Source organism: Oncorhynchus kisutch, linkage group LG1 (genome assembly GCF_002021735.2).
Source record: "Oncorhynchus kisutch isolate 150728-3 linkage group LG1, Okis_V2, whole genome shotgun sequence".
Classification (NCBI taxonomy): domain Eukaryota; kingdom Metazoa; phylum Chordata; class Actinopteri; order Salmoniformes; family Salmonidae; genus Oncorhynchus; species Oncorhynchus kisutch.
Window position 1 is genome coordinate 45,122,603 of NC_034174.2, and position 21,539 is coordinate 45,144,141.

The following is a 21,539-nucleotide window of genomic DNA, read 5'->3' on the forward strand; positions in this document are numbered from 1 at the left end:
TAGCTACCATGACAGTAGCTAGCTAACTTGTCTATGTAGACTAACGTTAGCTAGTATAACTTATTTAAAACCTTATAGAGCAGATCACCTATCTATATAATAAATTGTGACATCACTAGCTAGTAACACAAACGATTGTAACTTACTTACCTGGCTTGAAAAGACATTTGTGGTGATGTTGTGGATTCACTTGACACTTAATAGCTTCTGGCTGAGTTATCCACAGCAGTTTTCTCTAAAACTAGCTTGAATAAGTAGTTGGTAGTAGAAGAAGAAGAGTGAATGAAGCTGCTATAGCGAGCAGCCCCCTCTGTTGGCCAAAACAAGCACAATGTGATTGAGACGTCAACCGGTAGGCTCTGTTGCCTGGTCTTTCTTGACACCTAAAATATTATTTCACTTTGTGGACTGTTTTGAACACACAGTTAAAAACGGTCACATTTCCGGGTACATCTCCAGGGGACTGTCCCCGTTTGGTCACCCTAGTGTAGCTACGTTTGCTAGCTAGTTAGCCAGCCAGCCCAGAGAGAGAGCATTGCATTGTAGGTTTTGTAATCAAATTGAGCTGCAACAGATACCCACAACGATTTTCACATGTTGCTACCATCCTTGTTGTAATGCCGGCTGCCTGGCTGCCTGTGTGGAACAAGAGATGAGATGATGATGGTGACCCTTGTATTTAGAAGTAATTTTCTTTTAACAATTTCTCATTTTCCATTTCACATGACTAAAAACCAAGCCCTCCCTCCTTTACTCTAAGGCCTAGGCTACAATAACGAAAGCTGATTCAACTGCAATGTGTCGTCTTTTTTTGAATCCTGCAGATTTTATGATATCATGCTTCTGACCCCAACCTACTAAGAAATATTGTTTTTGTTTAAAAAATATATGGGAAAAAAATACATATTGCTTGTTTCTCGTTTAATTAGAGGAGAGGAGAGGGATAAGACAGTGAAAGAGGGGAGAGGAGAGTAAAGAAGATTATAAGAAGCCCAAAGATTAGTTTGAGTCTCTTGACTGTGGAAGGAGTAAGATATTCAATATTAGAGTGAGAGGGAGACAGTTTAATTCAACATGTTGCACATTTCTTAGAATAATTCAGTCCTAGCTTTATGATGAGAAAGTGTTAATGCATTCTGTAAGATGGTTCCATAATGTTTTCTAGAACATATTTGGGAGCAGTGAGTGGACATTCTCCCTTTCTCTTTATATTAGATCTTTGTCCAGCTTCTGTGAAAAGTTTAGATATGCGTAAAACCCTCCATAGTCTGTTGCTTTAATATTTGAATGTCCTTTGAACTAGCTAGCTAACACGCTTGTGTGTGCAGAGTGGCACCAGAATTAAAAACACATCTTATATATTTTTTGTTGTTGTTAATAAATCTAAACTAAATTAAACCTGATAACTAGCCCTATAGTGTCATCAGCAAGCGTTTATCCATTCTTCTATTCTTCGAATAGGAAATCTCTCCCCCTGTCTTCTGAATTAAGCTTGTAATTTCAGTAAATTAGCCTATGATTCGGAGGGGGAGGTGCAGGAAGCCTAAATACGCTTTGCATAGGCGCTTTGTTGCATTTTGTTGTGGGACTATGAAAAAAAATATCTGGAGTGTAAAATAACATTATTAACTGGTTGCCAAGCTTTTAAAAGAACGATTCTGTTTCCGGGAACAGTATGGATCATTTTTATTCCAGGTGCCGTGTACATGCCATGGACATGCCAAACGTTGTCAATAAGCACGATTAAATTGACTATTGATGAGGCCTAAAATTCTAATCAAAATGAAACCCCAACATGTTTTAAATAAGCTATGTCTAAATACAGTTACAAGCACTAGAATTGCTTACTGGGGCATATGACACTGTTAACAGTGTATCAAATCAACATGTTCAAATCAATGTTATAAAGCCAGTAATGCAGTGATCCAAGTTCTGCTGTGCTGTGATAACTGCGAGTATGATTGAAAAGCTCATCTGCACACACACACACACACTCTCTCACACTCACTCACTCACTCACATACATACACACACACACACACACACACACACACACACACACACACACACACACACACACACACACACACACACACATCACATGTAAGTGACGCCCGTTCAGTGAAGCCCAAGTATTTTATTAGGATGCCCCCCAGCTGAACACACCACCTCACTCCACTGTGGCCCTAGAGGACTGAAATGTCCCTGTTGTCTCCTAAAAAAAGTATTCTCTATAGCTCCAGCCAGAGCCATATTGCCCGTAAACCTGATAATTAGAATTCAAATGTAATATCACAGAGCACTGAACTTTGGTGAAAACAGCATTATGTAAATCTAATATAGCCATTTTTGAGAGTGTGACTGTGACCTATTAGCTATTTCCTTGCTCCGCCCAACCGCCACTTGCTGTGTTCTTCACGTGACAGACTGATAGTCATTAGAGTTTTGATTGTCAAGCAGCAGCAGATAAGAGTGGATGGAAATAGCTTCGTAGCCAGTGGGTGACTGACTCGACCATTTCCCAATAGAGTTGGAAGGAAAGGGCGGCTAGCTGCTAGATGAAAGATACTGTACTGTAGCCGCCAGTATAATGGCTGTGCACTTTAGTGCTGATCTTTCATGACAGCGGCGTCTCTGAAATGTGCTGCTGGTATGTCGAAGATTTACTCGTATCATCTATCTAATTATGGAGATGAGGAACACTTCATTTCCATGATAAATGAGGAAAGGACACCTGTGTCATTTTATTATTCAAATGCATAACTGAGGGGAAAATGCAAAGTATCAGGGATATTATCATGGTTTCGACTAAAGTCCAGAAATGTGGAACATCGGAGAGTGAGTGATCGTAGGTTTGTGAGTTGTTTTGAATTTTATACATATAATTCTTTTTTTTTTCAAGCAATAATACAATACAGACAATAAAAATGGCTGCTCCCATCAGTGGGTGCTCTGGTCAGATGGTGCGCTCGCCCCCACCCGCCCCGAGACACCAGCAAGGCCCTGGCCCAAATGGATTTTCCAAAGGCAGGAAAAACCAAGCACAGCCCGGCGCCCGGGTGGAGTGCACAAATAACTACCAGGACCAGCACACACACAGCTCACAGCATGAAACCAAACCACAAAACATAAATAGCGAAACGCAAAGCGTATAAAAATCCCATTCCCACCCTTTCCCCTGATTGGAGGACCTCAAACATTTATGCTGTACATTTGTGTATATAATTATTCCAACACCCATCAATTCCACCATTCAGACAGCCACAGATCAACCCCTCTTCCCCAATAAGTCATTCTACCATTTCCTATCGCAATTCATCCCGCCATTCTCCCATGGTGTCTCACTAGGGACTTGAACCTCCCAGTTTGCAGCATTTCTGACGAAATTGCCCCAAAAATAAACAATTTAGCCAAGAGCACAATTATTTCCTATTGACTGTGTGGTCCTTCAAATCCCTCAGCAATACAGTTTGCAGGTCAACCTTACCCTGATATTATGGCGTAACAACCATTCCTGGACATGACTCCAAAAACAAGCTTCTGATGGACAGTACCAAAGAGATGCTCTATTGATTCTCTCTTGATTCTGTGGGGCGATAATTTTATATGATAACTTAAATAGATGCATCAATTGTTCGGTATATCAGTTCATAAACCCAATGCCATGGTATTGAGACAACTATCTTGAATTTTATGCGGCATATTTGTCAACACTCTTGACCGTAAGTGAAACTGATACATTTTGCCATTTACATGAGTGATTTCAAGGATTTGGCATTTTTAATTGGTGGCAGACAAACTACTTCATTGCATTTTCAATTTTTTTGTGTCGGAGCTATGATGAGTCGGTTATATTTTCCATACACCTGGATGAATTGGTTGTAACACCGTCGTTGTTCACAATGTCATTCATAAACATACCTTTCTTATACATCTCTCTCAGTACATTGGCGTTTAGCCATATTGTTTGCTGAAATATACCCTACCGTTCAAAAGTTTGTGGTCACTTAGAAACAGACGCCTCACAAGTCCTTAATCTGTCAGCTTCATTAAATAGTACCCGCAAAACACCAGTCTCAACGTCAACAGTGAAGAGGCGACTCCGGGATGCTGGCCTTCTAGGCTGAGTTGCAAAGAAAAAGTCATATCTCAGACTGGCCCAAAAAAAGAAAAGATTAAGATGGCCAAAAGAACACAGACACTGGACAGAGGAACTCTGCCTTGAAGGCTAGCATCCCAGAGTCGCCTCTTCACGGTTGACATTGAGACGGGTGTTTTGCGGGTACTATTTATTGAGGCTGACAGTTGAGAACTTGAGGCATCTGTTTCTCAAACTAGACACTAATGTATTTGTCCTTGTCCTCTTGCTCAGTTGTGCACCAGGGCCTCCCACTCCTTTCTATTCTGGTTAGAGACAGTTTTCTCTGTTCTGTAAAGGGAGTAGTACACAGCGTTGTACGAGATCTTCAGTTTCTTGGCAATTTCTTGCATGGAATACCCTTCATTTCTCAGAACAAGGATAGAATGACAAAGTTCAGAAGAAAGTTCTTTGTTTCTGGACATTTTGATCCTGTAATCGAACCCACAATGCTTCAGATACTCATCTAGTCAAAAGAAGGCCAATTGTATTGCTTCTTTAATTAGCACAACAGTTTTCAGCTGTGCTAACATAATTGCAATAGGATTTTCTAATGATCAATTAGCCTTTTAAAATGATAAACTTAGATTAGTTAACACAACGTGTCATTGGAACACATGAGTGATGGTTGCTTATAATGGGCCTCTGTACTCCTATGTAGATATAAAAAATCTGCCGTTTCCAGCTATAATAGTAATTTACAACATTAACAATGTCTACACTGTATTTCTGATCAATTTTGTTATTTTCATGGACAAAAAATTTGATTTTCTTTAAAAAATAAGGACATTTCTAAGTGACCCCAAACTTTTGAAGGGTTGTGTAGATTCTTCCTCTTCTGGAGGATAAATTGTAATTTTAGAAAACTCTGTATACCTTCATTTAAAAATAAGAATACTTTAAATAGGGTTACAATCCACTGGAAATTTATCGTTTTAATCTATATAACAGCAAAGAGCCCCCTTTTTAAACATCGGATGTGCCACTTAGTCTCCTCCTGGAAAACCAGTTTGGATTTAGATATAGTTTCAGTATAATATAAGCTTTAAGAGAGAGGTTGAATGTCTTGATATTTATTCATTTTAGTTAAATAAAGGTGAAATATTATTTTTATTTTTTTAATATATCAGCAAAGGGGGGACCAACTCCATATTAATGCCCATGATTTTGGAATGAGATGTTTCAGCGAGCAGGTGTCCTCATACTTTTTCATGTAGTGTATGCCTCATGGGTCTCCCGGTCACGACGCAGCCAGGGATCGAACCTGGGGCTGTAGTGATGCCTCAAGCCCTGCGATGCAGTGCCTTCGACTACTGCGCCACTCAGGAGGCCCTCTACTGGAGAGCGCTTCTTTGTCTACACCCATTCAGCATCCTTCACATCCTCTTAAGCCTTAGCCCCACCCATCTCTTTAAGGATTCACATGTGAGGCCATGTGCTAAACATGGTGAATAGTGTAGTGTAGTAAACAACCAAAGATTTCAAGACTAAAAGTGATGAGTTGTAGTAAGAAGTAGTAGTAAAAATACACTATCTAGTCCTTGGCCTATATCCTAATCTGACTTTGAAGCAGGTCATATTGTTCTTCACATTACCGTCTTTGGTAAACACACACTATATCAAATATAATCAACGTTTATTTGTCACATGCACAGGATACAGAAGGTGTAAACGGTACAGTGAAATGGTTACTTGCATAGTATAATATTTTGTTTAGACATGTAGCTAGCTAGCTAAACAATCAACCATAAATTAATCCTAACTCGTACTACCATGCACCATGCATGTATCTGCAGGTGTCTAAAGCTAACCAACTATGTTCAATGTTAGCTAGCTAGCTAATTAGGCTATAACTAGCAATGCAAATGTATCTCTGAGATACAAATAATATTACTACATAGATCATACAGACCATTTAGCTAGACTCTTACCCGTATACATGGATGAACACTTCTCCCTCTCTGTCATGGATTCCATGGTTGCCCTTTAGTTTGAAGATGTAATCCGGAGACAGGTGTTTTATACAACAGCCTTTTGTGTTCTCTTTTTGACTCTCCACATTTGGCAATGATCTCTTCTTCCACTGGGCATTCCACTGATTTCAAAAGTCTGATTACCAGCATTATACCTATTCATGATTATAACATGACTAAACATATAGATAAACAATGCGTTTTCTGTGTAGGCTAGTATCTGTTTATTATATAGGCTATAACGGATGCATCATCAGATGGAATAGTATGTTTGGAATTACCACCGCAAATTTGTGCTATATAGCCCAGTGGCAGCCATTTGGCATAATGGCCAATAAAGTAAACTCCAAAGAAATTATGGTTTATCATTTCAGTATTTTGGTTCATAAACCCATGGCAACAAGCTCAAACTCCTAACCCACGAATTTAGCCAACTGTTCACATACCCTGGTCCTTAATGCGTGGGTCCCTCTTCCAGTTGTCAAAACTCTGTGGTAGAGGTGACACCTTGCCCACCTCCGGTGACAAAGAATAGCCTAGTTAATTACAACTAACGTCGTATCAGTCCATCATGCCCCTGAGTTGTTCTGCGTTAGGGCGTGAGTGGATGTTTGCATGAGGTGGTCTGCCAGTGTTATTGTGGGATCATTCCACCCTAGTGGGTCAAGGATCTATTGTTTCTTTGCGGTTCTCTGTTACTTTGGGGGTGTGAGAGGGTTACGCAAAGAGTGTAGCTACATGTTTATGTGAGGGCAGAGGAGGTGGGAGGTGGGGGTGCCAGGTTGGGGTTCAGAGGTGTGATTGACAGGCAAACAACTGTGGGGGGGTTTCTAATGATCTATAAATAAGTAATCTGATTGGTCTAATGAGAAGTGACTCATCACATGCCTGAGGGTGGATAATTACACAGGACTTCAAACGCAAGCTCACATACAAGCACAGACACATATACACACTCACTCAAACACACAGAGAGAGCGTCTCGCATACACAGCGGGTTGAGAGGTCAGGCCCGAATGAGCAAAAGCTGTCAGGGCTTCACATTGTCATGCTGAGAGAGAAACTAAAATAACATCCGACACTTACTGTTACTGAGACTAACCCTGGAGTGGGGAACATACGGAGGGGAATATACATACCGAATCACTCAGATACAAACATATACCTTACACAGACTGGCCTGAGATCAGCACTGATACTATACCAAGGAATGTTGTTGTGAAGTGGATATATAACTACAGAATACTGGCTGATCAATGTCCTTGTAATGATGTTCAAGTCATGACTCTCTCCTCCCTCACCTAAAGGTACCTAATGCCATCCTCAAGTGCCAGAAGGCCGGCATCACCGTGCGCATGGTTACCGGGGACAACATCAACACTGCCCGCGCCATAGCAACCAAGTGTGGCATCCTGTTGCCGGGTGAGGACTTCCTGTGTCTGGAGGGCAAAGAGTTCAACCAGCTGATCCGTAACGACCAGGGAGAGGTGAGACACACCACAGGACTTTTTTATTTTGAAAGAGGTACTTTTATTATGATATATTAAAGATGAGACAGGCTTGGGGACTTAAATGATGTCGTAGTAGTAGTACTAACATTGGGAGTGATGCATTTTTAAAGTTCTTCATTACTCGAGATTCAGTCCCTCTGACTCCGTGTCCTCCTGTGCTCTAGGTGGAGCAAGAGCGTCTGGATAAGGTGTGGCCCAAGCTGCGTGTGCTGGCTCGCTCCTCTCCCACTGACAAACACACTCTGGTCAAAGGTGGGTTAAAGCTGTCACACATCTCTCCTTTTCTTGTTTTTACTCCCCTCCTCCTTCCTAAAATGTGTTCTCTTTCATGTGTGATCGACACACACACAGCGGACCCAGGGGTCTCTAGCACTGCCATCCCCTTCAGCCCAACCCAGTTTTCTTCAAAGACTAGCCTGTTTCATCTCAGTTGGGGGTGGTGGAGGGGTGGAGAGAGTGTTACGGGCCAGGTGAGGCATAACGCAGGTGTTGGTCATGAATATGGAGACTCTTGACTAGAAGACTTACTGGGGAAAAAAACACTGCATTTCAGTCACTGAAAAAGCAAATGAAATGGTTAAAAGGCCATTTCGAAATATTTGGGGACCGACATTTGTTAGTTATGTTCATCCAACAAAATTCCATTCCTCAGAGAATGTGTATACTGCTGTCCAGTGTACTGATATCTGAGGGGTGTGGTCTTGTTCCTCTCCCTCAGGTATCATGGACAGCACCGTCCTCGAGACACGACAGGTGGTGGCTGTGACAGGCGACGGAACTAACGATGGCCCCGCCCTAAAGAAGGCCGATGTCGGATTCGCTATGGTAACACTCTATTCATATCGGTCTGTTTTCATGGTTCCCTTGTAACAAATTTCCTTCCAATTTTACTCCCTCTATTTTCTCAGACAAGAATTGTTAGCGAGAACTTAGTAAGTATTTGCGAATACACAACAGCCATGACAAGCTAATTTTGCACAAACTTCATCTCTGCAACTCTCCAATTTACTCCAAGTGCCCCCATTTAAGATGGCTGTGTAATTGGATAATAAATCATTAGAGGGAGTAACGACTGGATAAATCTGCTTATCACCAGACAAGCCCCACTACATTCACACACACACACTGCACCCCTCGTAGAAAGACCTCTGGGTTTGGGAGTTACAGAATAAGAGTGAGTGTACATGTGTAATTATACTGTGTTGTATATACTGTGTTGTCTATCTGTGTGCTTGGCAGCCCGTGTCAGTATGCCGCTGTGAGGAGCCTTGTTTCAGATTAGCAGTCGTCCTTGTGGTTCAGTTAAATCCCATCCCAATATAGTCCCCTTCACATTCATTCAGACTACACTCCCTCTGCGAGCCTGTGTCACACTAACAGGGAGACCCCACAGCCAGGAAGACCAGTTCATAGAATCAATCACATATATTTATGAAGCCCTTCTTACATCAGCTGATGTCACTAAGTGCTGTACAGAAACCCTGCCTAAAACCCCAAACAGCAAGCAATGCAGGTGTAGAAGCACGGTGGCTAGGAAAACTCCCTAGATAGGCTGGAACCTAGGAAGAAACCTAGAGAGGAACCAGGCTATGATGGGTGGCCAGTCCTCTTCTTGCTGTCCCGGGTGGAGATTATAACAGAACATGGCCAAGATGTTCAAATGTTCATAGATGACCAGCAGGGTCAAATAATAATAATCACAGTGGCTGTCGAGGGTGCAACAGGTCAGCACCTCTGGAGTAAATGTCAGTTGGCTTTTCATAGCCGATCATTCAGAGTATCTCTACCGCTCCTCCTGTCTCTAGGGAGTTGAAAATAGCAGGTCTTGGACAGATAGCATTTGGAGCAGCAGCACGGCCAGGTGGACTGGGGACAGCAAGAAGTTATCAGGCCAGGTAGTCCTGAGGCATGGTCCCAGGGCTCAGGTCCTCCAAAACAGGGAGAGAATTGAGAGAGAATGAGCTGCTTGAGAGAGAATGAGCTGCTTGAGAGAGAGAGAGCTGCTTGAGAGAGAGAGCTGCTTGAGAGAGAGAGAGCTGCTTGAGAGAGAGAGAGCTGCTTGAGAGAGAGAGAGCTGCTTGAGAGAGAGAGCTGCTTGAGAGAGAGAGAGCTGCTTGAGAGAGAGAGCTGCTTGAGAGAGAGAGAGCTGCTTGAGAGAGAGAGAGCTGCTTGAGAGAGAGAGCTGCTTGAGAGAGAGAGAGAGAGCTGCTTGAGAGAGAGAGAGAGCTGCTTGAGAGAGAGAGCGAGCTGCTTGAGAGAGAGAGCGAGCTGCTTGAGAGAGAGAGCGAGCTGCTTGAGAGAGAGAGCGAGCTGCTTGAGAGAGAGAGCGAGCTGCTTGAGAGAGAGAGCGAGCTGCTTGAGAGAGAGAGCGAGCTGCTTGAGAGAGAGAGCGAGCTGCTTGAGAGAGAGAGCGAGCTGCTTGAGAGAGAGAGAGAGAGAGCTGCTTGAGAGAGAGAGAGAGAGAGCTGCTTGAGAGAGAGAGAGAGCTGCTTGAGAGAGAGAGAGAGAGCTGCTTGAGCGAGAGAGAGAGAGAGAGAGAGAGAGAGCTGCTTGAGAGAGAGAGAGAGCTGCTTGAGAGAGAGAGAGAGCTGCTTGAGAGAGAGAGAGAGCTGCTTGAGAGAGAGAGAGAGCTGCTTGAGAGAGAGAGAGCTGCTTGAGAGAGAGAGAGCTGCTTGAGAGAGAGCTGCTTGAGAGAGAGAGGGCGAGCTGGGCCTCCCGGGTGGTGCAGTGGTTAAGGGCGCTGTACTGCAGCGCCAGCTGTGCCACCAGAGATTCTGGGTTCGCGCCCAGGCTCTGTCTTAACCGGACGCGACCGGGAGGTCCGTGGGGCGACGCACAATTGGCATAGCGTCGTCCAGGTTAGGGAGGGTTTGGCCGATAGGGATATCCTTGTCTCATCGCGCACCAGCGACTCCTGTGGCGGGCCGGGCGCAGTGCACGTTAACCAAGGTTGCCAGGTGCACGGTGTTTCCTCCGACGGGTTGAATGCGCGCTGTGTTAAGAAGCAGTGCGGCTTGGTTGGGTTGTGTATCGGAGGTCGCATGACTTTCAACCTTCGTCTCTCCCGAGCCGGTACAGGAGTTGTAGCAATGAGACACGATAGTAATTACTAACAATTGGATACCATGAAATTGGGGAGAAAAAGGGGGTAAAATTCAAAAAAAAAAAGATAAAACAGAGAGAGAGAGCTGACTATAAGAATCCTGTGGATACCTCAATTGCAGAAGAAGAATTATTGGAAAAACTACGTGCTTTCCAACCCAAAAAGGCCTGTGGTGCTGATGGTATTTGAAATGAAATGATCAAATATACATCCACAAATTCAAATTGGCTATACTCAAACTCTTCAACATTATCCTCACTGCAGGTATTTTCCCCAATATTTTGTTTCAGGGATTGATCACACCAATCTAAAAATGGAGACAAATTTGACCCAAATAATTCCAGAGGAGTTTGCGTTAACAGAAGCTTGGGGAAAATTCTCTGCAGTATTATAAATAGCAGACTACACCATTTCCTTGACCAACACAACGTCCTGAGCAGAAGCCAGATTGGATTTCTAAAAAATGTTCTTAAACAGACCACATTTACGCCCTCCACACTCTAATTGACAAACAAGTAAACCAAAACAAAGGCAAAATCTACTCGTGTTTTGTTGATTTCAAGAAAGCATTTGATTCAATTTGGCACAAAGGTCTTTTTTACAAACTAATAGAAAGTGGTATTGGAGGGAAAACATGTGATGTTATTAAATCAATGTACACTAAAAACAAATGTGCAGTTAAAATTGGCAACAAGCAAACAGACTTCTTCTCTCAGTGACGGGGAGTGAAATAGGGCTGCCCAATAAGTCCAACACAATTTAACATCTACATTAATGAATTGGCAAGAACATTAGATGAATCGGAAGCACCGGAAACATATCTCGGACTAAATATCAGCAACACAGGTAGCTTTCACATGGCATTCTATGTCATTAAAAGGAACATTAAAATCGAAATTCCAATTAGAATCTGGCTCAAAATGTTCCAATCGGTTATAGAACCAATTGCTCTATATGGCAGTGAAGTATGGGGTCCACTCTCTAATGAATTCACCAAATGGGACAAACATCCAATTGAAATACTGCATGCCTAGTTTTGCAAGACTGTATTGCAAGTGCAAAGAATAACTCCAAATAACGCATGTAGAGCAGAATTGGGCCAATACCCCCTCATTCGAATAGAAAAAAAGAGCCATCAAATTTTACAACCATCTAAAAACAAGTGACCCCAAAACATTCCATCACACAGCTCTACAATGTCAAGAGATGAAACCAGAGAAGAGTCCCCTCAGCCAGCTGGTTCTGAGGTTCAGTTCACAAGCCCAAACCAAACCCATAGAGCCTCATGACAGCACTCAGAAAATCTGGCCTAACGAAATCATCACAAAACAAAAAGAAAAATATATCACCGATTGGAAAGACACCAAAAAAATGAAAGTGAACTTCAATGCTATTTGGCTCTAAACAGACAGTACATGGTGACAGACTATCTGACCGCTGTGTCTGATAGAAAACTGAGGAAAACACTGACTAGGTACAGAGTCTATAGTCCCACAGATCTTCATGAAACACTCACTGTCCTTGTATGTAATGAGGAAAATGGCCTAAGTGAGTTCAACAAAGCTTTGAGGGAAAGAGAAGAAAACTAAAAGCACAGTAATTGAAAATAGAAAGGATAATGATATAGCCTCGGGTATTAGTGGCCCCAAATGTTCTGTGTAGACGAAAGGTCGCAGAGAGATGAAATACATTTTAATAGCTAGACTTTGTCTCCTTCCCTTTTTTTTCTCCAAAGTTAATTGACTCGCATGATTTAGAGGAGAAAAGGGCAGATGTTAAAGGGGTGGAATGCAGTACCAATATGTCATGAAATGCAGGCGGTTTGCTTGCTAGTTATTTTCACCGGGACTCAAACTTTGACACTTAACACTGTGGGTACTGGTTATTCACACTCATCCACCTGGCTGATGCACGGCAGCCATTTTGTGCTGAACCGCTCACCACTCGTCAGCTGTCAATGATGTAGCTGGTTCATGTCCCTGACTGACTGCAACTTTTATTGAACCTTTATTATTACGGCCGACTGAACTGAGGTCACATCTGGCAAAAAATGGCTGCCGTTATCAGCCAGGCACAGCAGATTGGTGGATTAGGTTAGTTCCCCATACAATGTAAAGCATTTGAGATGTAATCGATAGCACTATATAAATGTAATTCTTTGTTAATAGGCCTAAAGGGAATATGTAATAACATATATTAAAAACAATGGGAACGATCACGGCCATTTCTATCATCATCAGCCTCATCGTCATCCCTATAAACCGAACACCTCCATCTCTGTCTCCTGATAGGGTATTGCCGGTACAGATGTGGCTAAGGAAGCATCTGACATCATTCTGACTGACGATAACTTCACCAGCATCGTCAAGGCTGTGATGTGGGGCCGCAACGTCTACGACAGCATCTCCAAGTTCCTCCAGTTCCAGCTCACTGTCAACGTGGTGGCCGTCATTGTGGCCTTCACTGGCGCCTGCATCACACAGGTAACACACTTACCCTTTGATCCTTCTTGAAATTCATTATTTATTTACTTTCTCTCTCTCCCACCCTCGTTCGCTTTCTCTCTTTCTGTCTCTCACGCTTCCACTCTACCTCCCTCTTTTCCTCCCTCTCTCCAGGACTCTCCTCTGAAAGCAGTGCAGATGTTGTGGGTTAACCTGATCATGGACACCCTGGCATCCCTGGCTCTGGCCACTGAGCCCCCCACCGAGTCCCTGTTGCTGAGGAAGCCGTACGGCCGCAACAAGCCCCTGATCTCCCGCACCATGATGAAGAATATCCTGGGTCATGCCGTCTACCAGCTCACCATCATCTTCACCCTGCTGTTCGCTGGTGAGACCATCACACACTGGAACACACAGAGAGTCAGACCCCGCTGGAACACACAGAGAGTCAGACCCCGCTGGAACACACAGAGAGTCAGACCCCGCTGGAACACACAGAGAGTCAGACCCCGCTGGAACACACAGAGAGTCAGACCCCGCTGGAACACACAGAGAGTCAGACCCCGCTGGAACACACAGAGAGTCAGACCCCGCTGGAACACACAGAGAGTCAGACCCCGCTGGAACACACAGAGAGTCAGACCCCGCTGGAACACACAGAGAGTCAGACCCCGCTGGAACACACAGAGAGTCAGACCCCGCTGGAACACACAGAGAGTCAGACCCCGCTGGAACACACAGAGAGTCAGACCCCGCTGGAACACACAGAGAGTCAGACCCCGCTGAAATCTCGAGACAGTATGCTTAAACAAAAATTGAAATATATTATCCTGTTTGCTCTTCCCCTTTCCCAGGAGAGAACTTCTTTAATATTGACAGCGGGCGTAACGCGCCTCTTCACTCACCACCGTCGGAGCACTACACCATCGTGTTCAACGTGTTCGTCATGATGCAGCTGTTCAACGAGATCAACGCCAGGAAGATCCACGGAGAGAGGAACGTCTTCGAGGCCATCTACCGTAACCCCATCTTCTGTAGCGTGGTTATGGGAACCTTCATCCTGCAGGTACACACACATACTGTAGACACACACACACACACTTACATGCACACTCTCACACACACAAGGAAAGGAGATGGTGAAGAGCAGGGGCGGAGAACTCAGATGCACTGCTTTTGGAATGAATGATCACTTCCCCACGGAGATCAATGAAAGAAGAAAAAAATCCCATCATGGGAGTCTCCTTGGTGATGGATAGACTTTACGTCAACGGGCAACGCAATTGCATTGGGACTCTAGAATCACTCCCTGGCAATTTTAAAGCGTCGTTCAAACCTGAGCTTGTGTGTTGTCGTGTATCATCACGACTTCAACTACAACAAATACATGCTCTACTGGTTTTCACTTGACAAGGAAAGGGCTGCATATAGCCCGTGTTCACGTATGTAGCCTTCCTAATAAAATAGAGGTTTTGAACTTGGTCAACACAAATAACATTCACATTCTAGCTTTAACTGAAACACATTTGGATACATCCGTTAACGATGGGCAAATGAACGTAGATAGGACAGGAATAGAGATGGAGGTGTAGCGTTGTACTTTCAGAATCCTATACCTTTCAAGAGGAGGCATGACTAGGGCTGTTGCGGCGAACCTTTTACCGCCACACCGGCTGTCACGAGTCATGAAGGCAGTCAAATTCCACGTGACCGTTTAGTCACAGTAATTAGGCTTCTACAAACTCTGATGCTGCTGATGGACATTAGTAGCCTACCAAACTTGCTAACTGCCTGGTACTCAGCTCTCTATTGTCCCTCTAATCACTCTGACATCAATGCAAATGTAATCGAAAATCGAATCAAACACTACATGAGACCCAATGAGTTCATGTTGCGCAATATTTCTAAAGGCTATGCAATTGCTAGAGAAAACAGAGTGATGGCCTCTTAAAAAGAGGAGGATGGCATCAGATTTCTATACGCCAGGCCTACTATATTTACAGTTAAAGTCAGAAGTTTACATACACTTAAGTTGGAGTCATTAAAACTCATTTTTGAACCACTCCACAAATTTCTTGTTAACAAACTAGTTTTGGCAAGTCGGTTGGAACATCTACTTTGTTTAAAGACAGATTATTTCACTGTATCACAATTCCAGTGGGTCAGAAATGTACATAAACTAAGTTGACTGTGCCTTCAAACAGCTTGGAAAATTCCAGAAAATTGTCATGGCTTTAGAAGCTTTTGATAGGGCTAATTGACATCATTTAAGCCAATTGGAAGCCTGTGGATGCATTTCAAGACCTACCTTCAAACTCGGCACCTGTTTGCTTTTTTCAAATCATCATTAGTCGCATCATGCAGCTTTACAATGTATTAAGAATCAAAACATACAGCCCAACGTTTGTAGAACAAGTTACATTAAGAACTCTAAATTAAGCCTATAGGTGGACCTATTTCTTTGTTAATCGCTCAACACAGTATAGCCGGATGTGAGCACTCCCTCATTCCTATTTTATTCAGCTTTGTTCACTTGTATTCTTCATACTATAAAATAATGCCATGGAATTCTATCCAAATCTGGTCTACTAAATGAACTAGCATAGCCCACAGCCATATGGCATAGCTAGATCAGGAAAATGTATGTTACGAAGGTCTGCATCAGTGGCTTGTAGGCTGGAAGCCAGGAGATGCTCAGTGTGTTTATGCTAATTAACGGTCAATTACCGTGAGACTGACAATTATTTGCTTGGCAATCACCGGTAGACAAGATTTTGTGACCTCCACAGCCCTAGGGATGACCTTAATGTATGTTAAATAGATACACTATAGCCTCGTACATCTGCCTCACCAGGCACCCATATTGATAGGGTGTGTGTACAGACCTCTTAGCTCAAAGGTGTCTTATCTGGATGACATAGGCACTGGGTTTGACCAGGCCAGACATAGTAACAGAGATATATTTATCTTAGGGATTTTATATAAATTGGATCAGAATAATTCAAATATAACAAAATTATTGAGAGATGCTGAGAGCTGTGGTTTGAAGCAAATGCTTAATGACACTACTAGATCGTCAACCAAGACGTGTCACTATTCTGACACATGCATTGATCTGATATTCTATAATATACCATTGCAATGCTTAGAGGCCAGATCAATGCCTGTCTGCTGGATAGACGATAATATTGTGACCATAACCATGAACACCAAGGTTCCAAAGAAACCCCCAAAGATTGTGGTCAAGAGAAAAAAAAGAGTTTTAAATCATGAGCAATTTCAAAATGATTTGGCTGCTGTACCCTGAGAGCGGACTTATCTAGAGGATGATTTAAATCACGCTACAGAATGTTTTATTGATTTGCTCACTGGGGTAATGGACCATCGTGGCCCAGTAAGAAAGAGTACAGTTGGGGCTCATCCATCTCCATGGGTTGATGATGACCTGGGTGAGGTGTTTTCTCAAATAAATAAAAAACTTCCATACCAAATGGCAAATCTACAGGTTATGATCTTATGGACATTTTTTTACTTCGCTATGCTGCTCCCCAGATTGCAGCTCCACTGAAATACATATTTGATTGTGACAAATCTTTGGGGGTTTCTTTGGAACCTTGGGAAATTTCCGAATGTATGGAAGCATGCTAAGCTGTGTCCATCCATTTGGGGCTACCAAGTGGCGCAGTGGTCTAAGACACTGCATCTCAGTGCTAGAGGCGTCACTACAGACAACCTGGTTCAAATCCAGACTCTCTCACAACCGGCCGTGATTGGGATTCCCAGCGTCGTCCGAGTTTGGCCGGTGTAGGCTGTGATTGTAAATAAGAATTTGTTCTTAACTGACTTGCCTAGTTAAATAAAGGTTACATAACAAATAAAAAGAACACATTATTCCTGCCAATAGTCAACCAATCAGTCAACTCCCTTCACTCAGTAAGATATTGGAGGGTATTGTGAGTAGACAAATATGGGAGTACATGGAAAAGAATGATCTGATCACAGCCGATCAGCTGGCTTGCACTTTTATGTGTAAGCACTCTGGAATATTAGCCCAAATGAGGACTAAAACTAACTCAAACACAACCAGGCATACACTCACACACACCACATGCACTCTCTCACACACACTGTTTCTCCATCTGTATTAGTGTCTATTAGATCTACAGGTACACACACTCACTCTGTGTCTCTGTCTCAGATTGTCATTGTCCAGTTTGGAGGAAAGCCCTTTTCCTGCACAGCTCTGAGCATTGACCAGTGGCTCTGGTGTGTCTTCATTGGAGTGGGAGAGCTGCTCTGGGGACAGGTAAGACACACAAACAATCTCTGTGTGTGCGTGCGTGTGTGTGTGCGTGAGGCAGCTGGTACTATAGGTGCCAGTGAACTGTTGCTAAGTTGAGACGGGTTCAGGAACACAAAGCCGTTGCGTTCCATGGTTACCATCACATATGTCACTGTGGTAATAAGCGCTGGCGCACATGAAAGCAGCATGGCCCACATTTGCCCACACCCCAGAGGATGAGAACCCAGCACAATACTCCCTCTGTGACTATATATAGTCACAGAGGGAGTACAGCACACATATATATATATATATGTGTGCTGTCTTTGAACATGTGTGTGTGTGTATATATATGTGTATATATATATATATATATATATATATATATATATATATATATATATATATATATATATATATATATATATATATATATACACACACACACACACATGTTCAAAGACACACGCTCTTCTCACTTTACACCTACACACTCACACCCACAGACTCATATATACAGAGAAAGAGATCTCATACTGTCTATAGACAGGAGCCTGTACCCTCAAAGATGAGCTTCCCCACACTGAATTCAGCTAGGAGGCGGAGAGAGAGATCTCTCTGTAAAACCAGGTAGAACAAGCTCCCTGTATCCGCCTATAATTAATCGGCTGTCAGCCAATCAGCATTCAGGGCTTGAATCGCCCATTTTAAAATATTACATGATGATGCCCTCCAGCATGTGTATGTGAATGCATATACATTTCTGTGTTTGTCTGTGTGTGGGAGTCTTTGAAAGCATAATCGTTCAGAGGTGACTAAATGAATTTGAGTCATCATGACTTGTTACATAAGCGTACCTTGTTTGAAATGCAGACAAGAGAACATAACGCAGCACCACATTACCTTAGTATCTATATCTCCACCCTAAGGAATGATACAGCAAGAAAGTTTGACACCCTTCTACTGACACTGCAGTTTGGTATAGGCTGCATCCCAAATGGCATGTGTCTCTCTATTATACATGGGAATAATTGGGAACAGATGTCTTAAATTAATATCACCTGGAGCTGGTTTCCTGGTGTTTTTACAGTCTTTTATGTCCAACAATAAACCATTAAAAAAATACCAAATTGTATTTTATTTATTTATTTTTGCTCAGAGAACTTTGGTGGCCAAATAAAACCACCCGCGGGCTACCAGTTGGGGAATCCTAATATATCTCTCTGCTTAACCAACCCATGTCTTAAAAACAGTCACACAAAGACAAACTGGCTGGCAACCACTTAATTAACTAGAACCATTCAATATAAATAATCATTGAAATGTATTTTTCTTTATTTCTTGTTTTACCCCAATTTCGTGGTATCCAATTGGTAGTTTGTCTTGTCTCATCGCTGCAACTCCCGTACGGACTCGGGAGAGGCGAAGGTCGACAGCAGTGCGTCCTTCAAAACACAACCCAACCAAGCCACACTGCTTCTTGACACAATGCCCACTTAACCCAGAAGCCAGCCACACCAATGTGGCAGAGGAAACACCATACACCTGGCAACCGTGTCAGCGTGCACTGCGCCCGACCCGCCACAGTTGTGGCTAGTGCGCGATGGCACAAGGACATCCCTGCCGGCCAAACCCTCCTTACCCGGACGTTGCTGGGCCAATTGTCCTCCACAATTTGTCCTCCGCCCCATGGGTCTCCCGGTCGCGGACTCGACCCAGAATCTCTAGTGGCACAGCTAGCAATGCGATGCAGTGCCTTAGACCCCTGCGCCACTCGGGAGGCCCATGTATCTCTATGCTGACAACACCATAGAATTACAGTAATTTAGTAAGTTCTCTGTGGACAACCCTTTCTTCAGTTTGGGCCTGGGAAATGACCTTGCTTGCGCTTAAATGGCATTATTGCTGGGAGAAATGGAGGGAATGCTTTAAATGAATGAATTTCAGACCATTAATTTAATTGAGTTACTGAACCGATATACACTGAGTATACAAAACATTAGGAACACCTGCTCTTTCCATGATATTGACTGACCAGGTGAAAGCTATTATCCCTTATTGATGTCACTTGTTAAATACACTTCAATCAGTGTAGATGAAGGGGAGGAGACAGGTTAAAGAATGATTTTTAAGCCTTGAGACAACTGAGACATGGATTGTGTATGTGTGCCATTCAGAGGGTGAGTGGGCAAGACTAAATATTTGAATCCCTTTGAACAGGGTATGGTAGTAGGTGCCAGGCACAACGGTTTGAGTGTGTCAGGAACTGCATCTCTGCTGGGTTTTTCACGCTCAACCGTATCAAGAATGCTCCACCACCCAAAGGACATCCAGCCAACTTGACACAACTGTGGGACGCATTGGAGTCGACATGGGCCAGCATCCCTGTGGAACGCTTTCGACACCTTGTGGAGTCTATGCCTTGATGAATTGAGGCTGTTCTGAGGGCAAAAGTGGGTGCAACTTAATATTAGGAATCTTTTTGTACACTCCGTGTAAGTTCATATGAAACATTATTAATGCATGAGCCTGCCAAGAAATATGATGGGAGGAGAAACCAGTGGACCGATTACATTTAGATCAGACAAGGTGTTATTTTCAAGTCCGAGCTCTTTAATGGTATACTCAAATCTAATTCTATTCATTACATGCTTCGTAAACAAAAGATGTAGAAAACCCTTCCCAAGAATGCAGAGAGAGAGAAAATGGAGAAATAATTTTAAAAAGTTATAATAAATGCACAGTGAGTAACGATAACTTAGCTATATACTGTACATGGGGTACGGAGTCGATGTGCAGGGCTACAAGGTTAATAATAAGTACTCAATGAGCAACGGTAACTTAGCTATATACTGTACATGGGGTACGGAGCCGATGTGCAGGGCTACAAAGTAGTTGAGGTACATATGAACATATAAGTAGTGCAAAAAGGGTAAATGCAGATAGTCCGGGTAGTTATTAGGTTAACTATTTAACTAACTATTTAGCTGCCTTATGACTTGGGGGTGAAGCTGTTTAGGGTCCTGTTGGTTTCAGACTTGGTGCCGCGTGGTAGCAGAGAGAACAGCCTATGACTTGGGAGGCTGGAGTCTTTGATAATTGTTGGGGCATTCTTCTGACACCGCCTGGTATAGAGGTCCTGGATGGCAGGGAGCTCGGCCCCAGCCGTACACAGTACCCTCTGTAGCACCTTGCGGTTTCCATACCAAGCTGTGATGCAGCTAGTCAAGATGCTCTCAATGGTGCAGCTGTAGAACCCTTTGAGGATCGGAGGGTCCATGACAAATCTTTTCAGTCCTCTTGGGGGGAAGAGGGGTTCTCGTGCCTTCACGACTGTGTTGTGTGTGTGAACCATGATAGATCCTTAGGGATGAGGACACTGCGAAACTTGAAGCTCTCAACCAGCTCCACTACAGTCCCGTCAATGTAAATGGGGGCGTAATCAGCCCTCCATTTCCTGTAGTCCATGAACAGCTCCTTTGTGTTGTGCAAGGTTGTCCTTACACCACGCTAACAGGTCTCTGACCTCTTCCCTATGGACTGTTTCATGGTCGTCGGTGATCAGGCCTGCCACCGTTGTCTTCAGCAAACTTGATGATGGTGTTGGATTTGTACACTGCCACACATTTATGGGTGAACAGGGAGTACAGAAGGAGACTAAGCAAGCACCCCTGAGGGGACCCGTGTTGAGGGTCACAGTGGCGCATGTGTTGTTGCCTACCCTCACCACCTGGGACCAGCCCATCAGGAAGTCCAGGATCCAGTTTCAGAGGGATATGTTTAGTCCCAATGTCCTTAGCTTAGTGATGAGCTTGGAGGGCACTATGGTGTTGAAGGCTGAGCTGTAGTCAATGAACAGCATTCTCACATAGGCGTTGGGCAGTGTGGAGGGAAATGGAGATTACCCCATCTGTGGATCTGTTGGGGCAGTATGCAAATTGGAGTGGGTCCAGGGTGTCTGGGAAGATGGTGTTGATGTGAGCTGTGACCAGCCCTTCAAAATATATCATGGCTACAGATGTGAGGGCTATGGGGCGATATTAATTTAGATAGGTTACCTTAGCGTTCTTGGGCACAAGGACTATGGT

General features: G+C 43.5%; 1 protein-coding gene across 7 annotated transcripts in view; it reads left to right on the top strand.

Moving 5' to 3' along the window:
• LOC109893096 (plasma membrane calcium-transporting ATPase 1-like) overlaps positions 1-21,539 on the top strand; it is a 133,537-nt gene that overhangs the window by 90,046 nt on the left and 21,952 nt on the right. For all 7 annotated transcript variants that reach the window (XM_031825514.1, XM_020486169.2, XM_020486185.2 and 4 more), the window contains 7 exons: positions 7,419-7,598; positions 7,787-7,874; positions 8,341-8,447; positions 13,017-13,208; positions 13,344-13,557; positions 14,024-14,235; positions 17,368-17,475. In XM_031825514.1, the coding sequence (XP_031681374.1) occupies positions 7,419-7,598; positions 7,787-7,874; positions 8,341-8,447; positions 13,017-13,208; positions 13,344-13,557; positions 14,024-14,235; positions 17,368-17,475 (1,101 nt within the window). The remainder of the gene's footprint in view (positions 1-7,418; positions 7,599-7,786; positions 7,875-8,340; positions 8,448-13,016; positions 13,209-13,343; positions 13,558-14,023; positions 14,236-17,367; positions 17,476-21,539) is intronic.